This window comes from Oncorhynchus keta, chromosome 14 (assembly GCF_023373465.1).
Source record: "Oncorhynchus keta strain PuntledgeMale-10-30-2019 chromosome 14, Oket_V2, whole genome shotgun sequence".
Lineage (NCBI taxonomy): Eukaryota > Metazoa > Chordata > Actinopteri > Salmoniformes > Salmonidae > Oncorhynchus > Oncorhynchus keta.
The window spans coordinates 6280203-6294307 of record NC_068434.1 but is presented as its reverse complement, the minus strand read 5'-3'; the positions used below and the strand labels follow the sequence as shown (position 1 = coordinate 6294307).

General features: G+C 41.9%; 1 protein-coding gene across 1 annotated transcript in view; it reads left to right on the top strand.

Annotated features, from left to right (window-relative positions):
- The window catches only part of LOC118380278 (multicilin), an 18863-nt gene extending 5011 nt beyond the window's left edge, over nt 1–13852 (top strand). Inside the window, exons 5-7 of the mRNA XM_052460922.1 lie at nt 9260–9498; nt 9934–10044; nt 10197–13852. Of these exons, the coding sequence (XP_052316882.1) occupies nt 9260–9498; nt 9934–10044; nt 10197–10664 (818 nt within the window). The 3' untranslated portion in view covers nt 10665–13852. The remainder of the gene's footprint in view (nt 1–9259; nt 9499–9933; nt 10045–10196) is intronic.
- Nucleotides 13853–14105: the final 253 nt, after the last annotated feature.

Here is a 14105-nt window from a genome sequence, read left to right as displayed (position 1 = left end):
ATTCTCCCATGTATTAGATTAATTCCCTCTCCCATGTATTAGATTAATCTCCCTCTTCTCCCATGTGTTATATTAATTAATTCCTCTCCCATGTATTATATTAATCCCCTCTCCCATGTATTATATTAATCCCCTCTCCCATGTATTATATTAATTCCCTCTCCCATTTATTAGATTAATCTCCTCTCCATTCTCCCATGTATTATATTAATCCCCTCTCCCATGTATTAGATTCATCCCCTCTCCCATTCTCCCATGTGTTATATTAATCCCCTCTCCCATGTATTATATTAATCCCCTCTCCCATATTATATTAATCCCCTCTCCCATGTATTATATTAATTCCCTCTCCCATGTATTATATTAATCCCCTCCCATGTATTATATTAATTCCCTCTCCCATTTATTAGATTAATCCCTCACCCATTTATTAGATTAATCTCCTCTCCCATTTATTAGATTAATCCCCTCTCCCATGTATTAGATTAATCCCCTCTCCCATGTATTAGATTAACCCCTCACCCATTTATTAGATTAATCCCTCTCCCATGTATTAGATTAATCCCCTCTCTCATTCTCCCATGTATTAGATTAATCCCCTCTCCCATGTATTAGATTAATCCCCTCACCCATTTATTAGATTAATCCCCTCTCCCATGTATTAGATTAATCCCCTCTCATTCTCCCATGTATTATATTAATCCCCTCTCCCATATATTAGATTAATCCCCTCTCTCATTCTCCCATGTATTAGATTAATCCCCTCTCCCATTCTCCCATGTATTAGATTAATCCCTCTCCCATGTATTAGATTAATCCCCTCTCCCATGTATTAGATTAATTCTCCCCGTGTATTAGATTAATCCCCTCTCCCATTCTCCCATGTATTAGATTAATTCCCTCTCCCATGTATTAGATTAATCTCCTCTCCCATTCTCCCATGTGTTATATTAATCCCCTCTCCCATGTATTATATTAATCCCTCTCCCATGTATTAGATTAATCGCCTCCCATGTATTATATTAATCCCCTCTCCCATGTATTATATTAATTCCCTCTCCCATTTATTAGATTAATCTCCTCTCCCATGTATTATATTAATCTCCTCTCCCATGTATTATATTAATCTCCTCTCCCATGTATTATATTAATCCCCTCTCCCATGTATTATATTAATCCCCTCTCCCATGTATTATATTAATCTCCTCTCCCATGTATTAGATTAATCTCCTCTCCCATGTATTATATTAATCCCCTCTCCCATGTATTATATTAATCCCCTCTCCCATGTATTATATTAATCCCTCTCCCATGTATTATATTAATTCCCTCTCCCATTTATTAGATTAATCTCCTCTCTCATTCTCCCATGTATTATATTAATCCCCTCTCCCATGTATTATATTAATTCCCTCTCCCATTTATTAGATTAATCTCCTCTCTCATTCTCCCATTTATTAGATTAATCCCTCACCCATTTATTAGATTAATCCCTCTCCCATTTATTAGATTAATCCCTCTCCCATGTATTAGATTAATCCCCTCATTCTCCCATGTATTATATTAATCCCCTCTCCCATATATTAGATTAATCCCCTCTCTCATTCTCCCATGTATTAGATTAATCCCCTCTCCCATTCTCCCATGTATTAGATTAATCCCCTCTCCCATGTGTTATATTAATCCCTCTCCCATGTATTATATTAATCCCCTCTCCCATGTATTATATTAATCCCTCTCCCATGTATTATATTAATTCCCTCTCCCATTTATTAGATTAATCTCCTCTCTCATTCTCCCATGTATTAGATTAATCCCCTCTCCCATGTATTAGATTAATCCCCTCTCCCATGTATTATATTAATTCCCTCTCCCATTTATTAGATTAATCTCCTCTCTCATTCTCCCATGTATTAGATTAATCCCTCACCCATATATTAGATTAATCCCCTCACCCATTTATTAGATTAATCTCCTCTCCCATGTATTAGATTAATCCCCTCTCCCATGTATTAGATTAATCCCCTCTCCCATGTATTAGATTCATCCCCTCTCCCATGTATTAGATTCATCCCCTCTCCCATGTATTAGATTCATCCCCTCTCTCATTCTCCCATGTATTATATTAATCCCCTCTCCCATATATTAGATTAATCCCCTCTCTCATTCTCCCATGTATTAGATTAATCCCCTCTCCCATTCTCCCATGTATTAGATTAATCCCTCTCCCATGTATTAGATTAATCCCCTCTCCATGTATTAGATTAATTCCCTCTCCCATGTATTAGATTAATCCCTCTCCCATTCTCCCATGTATTATATTAATTCCCTCTCCCATGTATTAGATTAATCTCCTCTCCCATTCTCCCATGTATTATATTAATCCCCTCTCCCATGTATTATATTAATCTCCTCTCCCATGTATTAGATTAATCTCCTCTCCCATGTATTATATTAATCCCCTCTCCCATGTATTATATTAATCTCCTCTCCCATGTATTAGATTAATCTCCTCTCCCATGTATTAGATTCATCCCCTCTCCCATGTATTAGATTCATCCCCTCTCCCATGTATTATATTAATCTCCTCTCCCATGTATTATATTAATCTCCTCTCCCATGTATTATATTAATCTCCTCTCCCATGTATTATATTAATCTCCTCTCCCATGTATTATATTAATTCCCTCTCCCATTTATTAGATTAATCTCCTCTCTCATTCTCCCATGTATTAGATTAATCCCTCTCCCATGTATTAGATTAATCCCCTCTCCCATGTATTATATTAATTCCCTCTCCCATTTATTAGATTAATCTCCTCTCTCATTCTCCCATTTATTAGATTAATCCCCTCTCCCATTCTCCCATGTATTAGATTAATCCCTCACCCATTTATTAGATTAATCCCTCACCCATTTATTAGATTAATCTCCTCTCCCATTTATTAGATTAATCCCCTCTCCCATGTATTAGATTAATCCCCTCTCCCATGTATTAGATTAATCCCCTCACCCATTTATTAGATTAATCCCCTCTCCCATGTATTAGATTAATCCCCTCTCTCATTCTCCCATGTATTATATTAATCCCCTCTCCCATATATTAGATTAATCCCTCTCTCATTCTCCCATGTATTAGATTAATCCCCTCTCCCCATTCTCCCATGTATTAGATTAATCCCCTCTCCCATGTATTAGATTAATCCCCTCCCATGTATTAGATTAATTCCCTCTCCCATGTATTAGATTAATCCCCTCTCCCATTCTCCCATGTATTAGATTAATTCCCTCTCCCATGTATTAGATTAATCTCCTCTCCCATTCTCCCATGTGTTATATTAATCCCCTCTCCCATGTATTAGATTAATCCCCTCTCCCATGGGTTATAGTAATCCCCTCTCCCATGTATTATATTAATCCCCTCTCCCATGTATTAGATTCATCCCCTCTCCCATGTATTAGATTAATCTCCTCTCCCATGTATTATATTAATCTCCTCTCCCATTCTCCCATGTGTTATATTAAACCCCTCTCCCATGTATTAGATTAATCCCCTCTCCCATTCTCCCATGTGTTATATTAATCCCCTCTCCCATGTATTAGATTAATCCCCTCTCCCATGGGTTATAGTAATCCCCTCTCCCATGTATTATATTAATCTCCTCTCCCATTCTCCCATGTGTTATATTAATCCCCTCTCCCATGTATTAGATTAATCCCCTCTCCCATTCTCCCATGTGTTATATTAATCCCTCTCCCATGTATTAGATTAATCCCCTCTCCCATGGGTTATAGTAATCTCCTCTCCCATTCTCCCATGTGTTATATTAATCCCCTCTCCCATGTATTAGATTAATCCCCTCTCCCATTCTCCCATGTGTTATATTAATCCCCTCTCCCATGTATTAGATTAATCCCCTCTCCCATGGGTTATAGTAATCCCCTCTCCCATGTATTATATTAATCCCCTCTCCCATTCTCCCATGTATTAGATTAATCCCCTCTCCCATTCTCCCATGTGTTATATTAATCCCTCTCCCATGTATTAGATTAATCCCCTCTCCCATGGGTTATATTAATCCCCTCTCCCATGTATTGTATTAATCCCCTCTCCCATTCTCCCATGTATTAGATTAATCCCCTCCCATTCTCCCATGTATTATATTAATCCCCTCCCCATTCTCCCATGTATTATATTAATCCCCTCTCCCATTCTCCCATGTGTTATATTAATCCCCTCTCCCATGTATTAGATTAATCCCCTCTCTCATTCTCCCATGTATTATATTAATCCCCTCTCCCATTCTCCCATGTATTAGATTAATCCCCTCTCCCATTCTTCCATGTGTTATATTAATCCCCTCTCCCATTCTTCCATGTATTAGATTAATCCCCTCTCCCATGTATTATATTAATCCCCTCTCCCATTCTCCCATGTATTATATTAATCCCCTCTCCCATTCTCCCATGTATTATATTAATCCCCTCTCCCATGTATTATATTAATCCCCTCTCCCATTCTCCCATGTATTATATTAATCCCCTCTCCCATTCTCCCATGTATTATATTAATCCCCTCTCCCATTCTCCCATGTATTATATTAATCCCCTCTCCCATTCTCCCATGTATTATATTAATCCCCTCTCCCATGTATTATATTAATCCCCTCTCCCATGTATTAGATTAATCTCCTCTCCCATGTATTAGATTCATCCCCTCTCCCATGTATTATATTAATCCCCTCTCCCATGTATTAGATTAATCCCCTCTCCCATTCTCCCATGTATTATATTAATCCCCTCTCCCATTCTCCCATGTATTAGATTAATCCCCTCTCCCATTCTCCCATGTATTAGATTAATCCCCTCTCCCATTCTCCCATGTATTAGATTAATCCCCTCTCCCATGTATTAGATTCATCCCCTCTCCCATGTATTAGATTAATCCCCTCTCCCATGTATTAGATTAATCCCCTCTCCCATTCTCCCATGTATTAGATTAATCCCCTCTCCCATTCTCCCATGTATTAGATTAATCCCCTCTCCCATTCTCCCATGTATTAGATTAATCCCCTCTCCCATTCTCCCATGTATTAGATTAATCCCCTCTCCCATTCTCCCATGTATTATATTAATCCCCTCTCCCATTCTCCCATGTATTATATTAATCCCCTCTCCCATTCTCCCATGTATTATATTAATCCCCTCTCCCATGTATTATATTAATCCCCTCTCCCATTCTTCCATGTATTGTATTAATCCCCTCTCCCATTCTCCCATGTATTATATTAATCCCCTCTCCCATTCTCCCATGTGTTATATTAATCCCCTCTCCCATGTATTATATTAATCCCCTCTCCCATGTATTATATTAATCCCCTCTCCCATTCTTCCATGTATTATATTAATCCCCTCTCCCATGTATTATATTAATCCCCTCTCCCATGTATTAGATTAATCCCCTCTCCCATTCTCCCATGTATTAGATTAATCCCCTCTCCCATTCTCCCATGTATTAGATTAATCCCTCTCTCATTCTCCCATGTATTATATTAATCCCTCTCCCATGTATTAGATTAATCCCCTCTCCCATTCTCCCATGTATTAGATTAATCCCCTCTCCCATTCTCCCATGTATTAGATTAATCCCCTCTCCCATGTATTAGATTAATCCCCTCTCCCATGTATTAGATTAATTCCCTCCCATGTATTAGATTAATCCCTCTCCCATTCTCCCATGTATTAGATTAATTCCCTCTCCCATGTATTAGATTAATCTCCTCTCCCATGTATTATATTAATCTCCTCTCCCATGTATTAGATTAATCTCCTCTCCCATGTATTAGATTCATCCCCTCTCCCATGTATTATATTAATCCCCTCTCCCATGTATTATATTAATTCCCTCTCCCATGTATTAGATTAATCTCCTCTCCCATTCTCCCATGTATTAGATTAATCCCCTCTCCCATTCTCCCATGTATTAGATTAATCTCCTCTCTCATTCTCCCATGTATTATATTAATTCCCTCTCCCATGTATTAGATTAATCTCCTCTCCCATGTATTATATTAATCCCCTCTCCCATGTATTATATTAATCTCCTCTCCCATGTATTATATTAATTCCCTCTCCCATTTATTAGATTAATCTCCTCTCTCATTCTCCCATGTATTAGATTAATCCCCTCTCCCATGTATTAGATTAATCCCCTCTCCCATGTATTATATTAATTCCCTCTCCCATTTATTAGATTAATCTCCTCTCTCATTCTCCCATGTATTAGATTAATCCCCTCACCCATTTATTAGATTAATCCCTCTCACCCATTTATTAGATTAATCTCCTCTCCCATTTATTAGATTAATCCCTCTCCCATGTATTAGATTAATCCCCTCTCCATGTATTAGATTAACCCCTCACCCATTTATTAGATTAATCCCCTCTCCCATGTATTAGATTAATCCCCTCTCTCATTCTCCCATGTATTATATTAATCCCTCTCCCATATATTAGATTAATCCCCTCTCCATTCTCCCATGTATTAGATTAATCCCTCTCCCATTCTCCCATGTATTAGATTAATCCCTCTCCCATGTATTAGATTAATCCCCTCTCCCATGTATTAGATTAATTCCCTCTCCCATGTATTAGATTAATCCCTCTCCCATTCTCCCATGTATTAGATTAATTCCCTCTCCCATGTATTAGATTAATCTCCTCTCCCATTCTCCCATGTATTATATTAATCCCCTCTCCCATGTATTATATTAATCCCCTCTCCCATGTATTATATTAATCCCCTCTCCCATGTATTATATTAATCCCCTCTCCCATGTATTAGATTAATCCCTCTCCCATGTATTATATTAATCTCCTCTCCCATGTATTATATTAATCTCCTCTCCCATTCTCCCATGTGTTATATTAATCCCTCTCCCATGTATTAGATTAATCCCCTCTCCCATGGGTTATAGTAATCCCCTCTCCCATGTATTATATTAATCTCCTCTCCCATTCTCCCATGTGTTATATTAATCCCTCTCCCATGTATTAGATTAATCCCTCTCCCCATTCTCCCATGTGTTATATTAATCCCCTCTCCCATGTATTAGATTAATCCCCTCTCCCATGGGTTATAGTAATCTCCTCTCCCATTCTCCCATGTGTTATATTAATCCCAGCCCATGTATTAGATTAATCCCCTCTCCCATTCTCCCATGTGTTATATTAATCCCCTCTCCCATGTATTAGATTAATCCCCTCTCCCATGGGTTATAGTAATCCCTCTCCCATGTATTATATTAATCCCCTCTCCCATTCTCCCATGTATTAGATTAATCCCCTCTCCCATTCTCCCATGTGTTATATTAATCCCCTCTCCCATGTATTAGATTAATCCCCTCTCCCATGGGTTATATTAATCCCCTCTCCCATGTATTGTATTAATCCCTCTCCCATTCTCCCATGTATTAGATTAATCCCCTCTCCCATTCTCCCATGTATTATATTAATCCCCTCTCCCATTCTCCCATGTATTATATTAATCCCCTCTCCCATTCTCCCATGTGTTATATTAATCCCTCTCCCATGTATTAGATTAATCCCTCTCCCATTCTCCCATGTATTAGATTAATCCCCTCTCTCATTCTCCCATGTATTAGATTAATCCCCTCTCCCATTCTTCCATGTGTTATATTAATCCCCTCTCCCATTCTTCCATGTATTAGATTAATCCCTCTCCCATGTATTATATTAATCCCCTCTCCCATTCTCCCATGTATTATATTAATCCCCTCTCCCATTCTCCCATGTATTATATTAATCCCCTCTCCCATGTATTATATTAATCCCCTCTCCCATGTCCCATTTCCCCCTCTCCCATATTATTATATTAATCCCTCTCCCATTCTCCCATGTATTATATTAATCCCCTCCCCATTCTCCCATGTATTATATTAATCCCCTCTCCCATTCTCCCATGTATTATATTAATCCCCTCTCCCATGTATTATATTAATCCCCTCTCCCATTCTTCCATGTATTATATTAATCCCCATCTCCCATGTATTATATTAATCCCCTCTCCCATTCTTCCATGTATTATATTAATCTCCTCTCCCATGTATTATATTAATCCCTCTCCCATTCTCCCATGTGTTATATTAATCCCCTCTCCCATTCTCCCATGTATTAGATTAATCCCCTCTCCCATGTATTAGATTAATCCCTCTCCCATTCTCCCATGTATTAGATTAATCCCCTCTCCCATTCTCCCATGTATTAGATTAATCCCTCTCCCATGTATTAGATTAATCCCTCTCCCATTCTCCCCATTCTCCCATGTATTAGATTAATCCCCTCCCATGTATTAGATTAATCCCCTCTCCCATTCTCCCATGTATTAGATTAATCCCCTCTCCCATTCTCCCATGTATTAGATTAATCCCCTCTCCCATTCTCCCATGTATTAGATTAATCCCCTCTCCCATTCTCCCATGTATTAGATTAATCCCCTCTCCCATTCTCCCATGTATTATATTAATCCCCTCTCCCATTCTCCCATGTATTATATTAATCCCCTCTCCCATGTATTATATTAATCCCCTCTCCCATTCTCCCATGTATTATATTAATCCCCTCTCCCATTCTTCCATGTATTGTATTAATCCCCTCTCCCATTCTCCCATGTATTATATTAATCCCTCTCCCATTCTCCCATGTGTTATATTAATCCCCTCTCCCATGTATTATATTAATCCCTCTCCCATGTATTATATTAATCCCCTCCCATTCTTCCATGTATTATATTAATCCCCTCTCCCATGTATTATATTAATCCCTCTCCCATGTATTAGATTAATCCCCTCTCCCATTCTCCCATGTATTATATTAATCCCCTCTCCCATTCTCCCATGTATTAGATTAATCCCCTCTCCCATGTATTAGATTAATCCCTCTCCCATTCTCCCATGTATTAGATTAATCCCCTCTCTCATTCTCCCATGTATTAGATTAATCCCCTCTCCCATTCTCCCATGTATTAGATTAATCCCCTCTCCCATGTATTAGATTAATCCCCTCTCCCATTCTCCCATGTATTAGATTAATCCCCTCTCTCATTCTCCCATGTATTAGATTAATCCCCTCTCCCATGTATTAGATTAATCCCCTCTCCCATTCTCCCATGTATTAGATTAATCCCCTCTCCCATTCTCCCATGTATTAGATTCATCCCCTCTCCCATTCTCCCATGTAGACTCTCCAGCCACATTGGAGCGCAGTCTGTCTCCAGCTGATCTGGTGGCCTTCCAAGGATGTATCATCCCTCCTCTCACCCCCCAGCGGGAGCCCTGTCCAGAGGACAAGGACCAGCAGTGCTACCCTTCCTCAGACCCAGGCCTCGGACAGCATCAGGCCCAGGATGGGTTACTCTGGAGGGGCATTGCTCAGCACCACACCAGGGTCCTGGGACACACACTGGAGACCAACAGCCAGGTACAGACATAGAGACATAGAGACATAGAGACATAGAGACAGACAGACAGACAGACAGACAGACAGACAGACAGACAGACAGACAGACAGACAGACAGACAGACAGACAGACAGACAGACAGACAGACAGACAGACAGACAGGCAGGCAGGCAGCCCTTGTGTGACAAGGCGTGCAGGAAGAAGTTTATCTGAATCTGCGGTTGATTGCCATGTGTCGCGATGTAGACTCAATGGGTGTGCTGTCATGTATACACAACAGATGTTCAAATGAAAAATAGTTACCTCTTTGCTGCTCTTAGTAGTCAACAGCGAGTATTACCTTTTTATTTCTGCAAAGTTCTTCTTCGCTGTCAAACTCCCTGTCGCCAGGTTTGATGTACGTAAAACTCTTTCATCGCTTCAGTTACAGATTCTGTCCTCTTGTCTTTCCCCAGCTTCACCTGACTGTGAGCAGGAGGCAGGAGGAGATTAACGCTCTGCTGCAACGCAATGTCCACCTCAGAGAACTGGCCACCAGAGCTAAACACCTAGCCTCTGTCCTGGATGTAAGTCAGGATACTGGAAACACACACACACGCGCGCACACACACATTCACATAAATAAACACATCAGATAATAACTCAACTACATAAAACTATAGTACCTCTTTCTCTCTCTCTCTCTCTCTCTCTCTCTCTCTCTCTCTCTCTCTCTCAGAAGCTGATGATGGTGAGGGAACCATCATGTTTTCGACAACCCTCAACATCCCCCTGTGACGAACCCCCCATGTCAACACTCCCATGTAAGAGGCAGCGTCTGGAAGACACTTGTGACGACACATCGCCCCCTGGGTGTGTGGAAGACATCCTACGGGATGTCAGCGAGCGCTGCAACACCGTCCTGAACCACAGCACAGTTCAAACACCTCTTACCCAGGATAATGACCCAGAGAGAATACTGATGTTCGGAGCGTTCTCTGGACTGCAGACATCCAGGACCACAGGTGCCGCTGTGGTGAGCATGGAGGACACAGAGGCAGGAGAGAGCAGTAGTGACTCGTCTTTCAGGACTTCAATTAGGGAACACTGTACGATCAGGACTCAGACCTTCCCTCACGGACACGCCTTCACCTCCAGGACGACCCAGGGTGGGTACCGCTTCCGCTGGGTTCCCAGCCAGAGCTAGTCGTTAGCGGTACTGGGTTCCCGGCCAGAGCTAGCCGTTAGCGGTACTGGGTTCCCAGCCAGAGCTAGCCCTTAGCAATGCTGGGTTCCCAGCCAGAGCTAGCCATTAGCGGTACTGGGTTCCCAGCCAGAGCTAGCCCTTAGCGGTACTGGGTTCCCAGCCAGAGCTAGCCGTTAGCGGTACTGGGTTCCCAGCCAGAACTAGCCCTTAGCGGTACTGGGTTCCCAGCCAGAGCTAGCCATTAGCGGTACTGGGTTCCCAGCCAGAGCTAGCCGTTAGCGGTACTGGGTTCCCAGCCAGAGCTAGCCCTTAGCGGTACTGGGTTCCCAGCCAGAGCTAGCCATTCGCGGTACTGGGTTCCCAGCCAGAGCTAGCCCTTAGTGGTACTGGGTTCCCAGCCAGAGCTATCCCTTAGCGGTACTGGGTTCCCAGCCAGAGCTAGCCCTTAGTGGTACTGGGTTCCCAGCCAGAGCTAGCCCTTAGCGGTACTGGGTTCCCAGCCAGAGCTATCCCTTAGCATTAGCACTGAGCTCGAGCCATCTTGAAAATGTAGTAGGTAATGCTGTTATAAGACTGCCAGCTTTGGCTAAATACTAGCTACACTATATTTATAAAAGTATGTGGACACGCCTTCAAATGAGTGGATTCGGCTATTTCAGCCACATGTTGCTGACAGGTGTATAAAATCGAGCACACAGCCACGCAATCTCCATAAACAAACATTGGCAATAGAATGGTCTTACTGAAGAGGCTCCCTAGTGGATGCAGAAGTCTAAGGCACTGCATCTCAGTGCTCGAGGTGTCACTACAGACCCTGGTTCGATTCCAGGCTGTATCATAACCGGCCATGATTGAGAGTACCATAGGGTGAAGTACAATTGGCCCAGCGTTGTTTGGGTTAGAGTTTGGCAGGGTAGGCCGCCATTGTTCTTATTAACTGACTTACCGAGTTAAATAAAATAAATAAAAAGCGCTCAGCGACTTTCAACCTTGGTACTGTCATAGGAACCACCTTTCCAACACGTCAGTTTGTCAAATTTCTGCCCTGCTAGAGCTTCCCCAGTCAGCTGTTATTGTGAAGTGGAAACGTCTAGGAGCAGCAACGGCTCAGCCGCGAAGTGGTAGGCCACACAAGTTCACAGAACGGGACCCCCAAAGCGCCTAGCGTGTAAAAATCTTGGTTATAACAACACTCACTACTGAGTTCCAAACTGCCTCTGGAAGCAACGCCAGCACAATAACTGTTCGTCAGGAGCTTCATGAAATGGATTTTCATGGGCAAGCAACCGCACACAAGCCTAAGATCACCACACACATTGCCAAGCGTCGGTTGGAGTGGTGTAAAGCTCGCTGCCATTGGAGCAGTGGAAACGCATTCTCTGAAGTGATAAATCAAGCTTCAACATGTGCCAGTCCGATGGATGAATCTGGGTTTGGCGGATGCCAGGAGAACGCTACCTGCCCAAATGCATAGTGCCAACTGTAAAGTTTGGTGGAGGGGGAAAAATGGTCTGGGGTTGTTTTTCATGGTTCGGGTCCCTTAGTTCCAGTGGAGGGAGATCTTAATGCTACAGCATACAATGACATTCTAGACGATTTCTTTGTTTCCAAATTTGTGACAACAGTTTGGGGAAAGACCTTTCCTGTTTCAGCATGACAATGACCCTCGTGCACAACGCGAAGTCCATACAGAAATGGTTTGTCGGTGTGGAAGAACTTGACTGGCCTGCACAGAGCCCTGGCCTCAACCCCATCGAACACATTTGGGATGAATCGGAACGCTGACTGCGAGCCAGGCCTAATCGCCCAACATCAGTGCCTGACCTCACTAATGCTCTTGTGGATGAATGGAAGCAAGTCCCCAAAGCAATGTTCCATCATCTAGTGGAAAGCCTTTCCAGAAGAGTGGAGGCTGTTATAGCAGCAATGTTCCAACATCTAGTGGAAAGCCTTTCCAGAAGAGTGGAGGCTGTTATAGCAGCAATGTTCCAACATCTAGTGGAAAGCCTTCCCAGAAGAGTGGAGACTGTTATAGCAGCAATGTTCCAACATCTAGTGGAAAGCCTTCCCAGAAGAGTGGAGGCTGTTATAGCAGCAATGTTCCAACATCTAGTGGAAAGCATTCCCAGAAGAGTGGAGGCTGTTATAGCAGCAATGTTCCATCATCTAGAGGAAAGCCTTCCCAGAAGAGTGGAGGCTGTTATAGCAGCAATGTTCCAACATCTAGTGGAAAGCCTTCCCAGAAGAGTGGAGGCTGTTATAGCAGCAAAGGGGGGACCAACTCCATATTAATGCCTATGATTTTGGAATGAGATGTTCGACGAGCAGGTGTCCACGTCATTTTGGTCATGTAGTCATGTAATGTCAGACCCTCCCTTTCTGAATAGTTACCTGCCTACATACTGAGATCATTCTAAATTGTAAATCACGTTGTGTGTACAACAAGTCAAAAGCTTTCGGCAGTGGAAGTATAGTCTTTACTCAGTGCTTTGACCAAGATATGGTCAATTCATATTTCCAACTAGCCTTTTCTTACTACCAGGGACGGCAGGTAACCTAGTGGTTAGAGGCAGGGTAGCCTAGTGGTGAGAGGCAGGGTAGCCTAGTGGTTAGAGGCAGGGTAGCCTAGTGGTTAGAGGCAGGGTAGCCTAGTGGTTAGAGGCAGGGTAGCCTAGTGGTTAGAGGCAGGGTAGCCTAGTGGTTAGAGGCAGGGTAGCCTAGTGGTTAGAGCGTGGGGCCAGTAACCGAAAGGTTGCTAGATCGAATCGCTGAGCTAAACAGGGTAAAAATCTGTCGTTCTGCCCCCGGAACAAGGGAGTTAACCCACCATTTTTAGGCCGTCATTGTAAATAAGAATTTGTTCATAACTGACTTGCCTAGTTAAATAAAATTGAATAATGGTCAATCAACAAACCAAGTAGAATGGGTGTCTATAGGCCTAATGGTGCTCTCTCCTCAGGTATCCTAGCAACTGAATTAAACTGTAACTTTTTGTTCATTCTATCTTCGTGTTTACGTTTGCTCATGCGTGTGTTGAAATTCCTCAGGGCCCAGCCTAATAATCCTGTTGGACAATGGAACACCTCAAACCCTCGCAATTTACACCAATGTTTCAATCTTGTTTCAAAGTCTAAAGATACTGATGTTGTCATTTTGTTCTATGTAAATAAATGGATGTTTTGAATAAATATCGTCATATACATAATGATTTCTGTATAGATTAAAGGGGCACTCTGAATTTGCTTCATCCATTAATGAAATGTACCAATTTTGATTCTTGAAAAATATAACTTATACATTTCTCAGGTCATCTTCCCATTGTTTACTCCATGTGTAACTCTGTGTTGTCTGTTCACACTGCTATGCTTTATCTTGGCCAGGTCGCAGTTGCAAATGAGAACTTGTTCTCAACTAGCCTACCTGGTTAAATAAAGGTGAAAT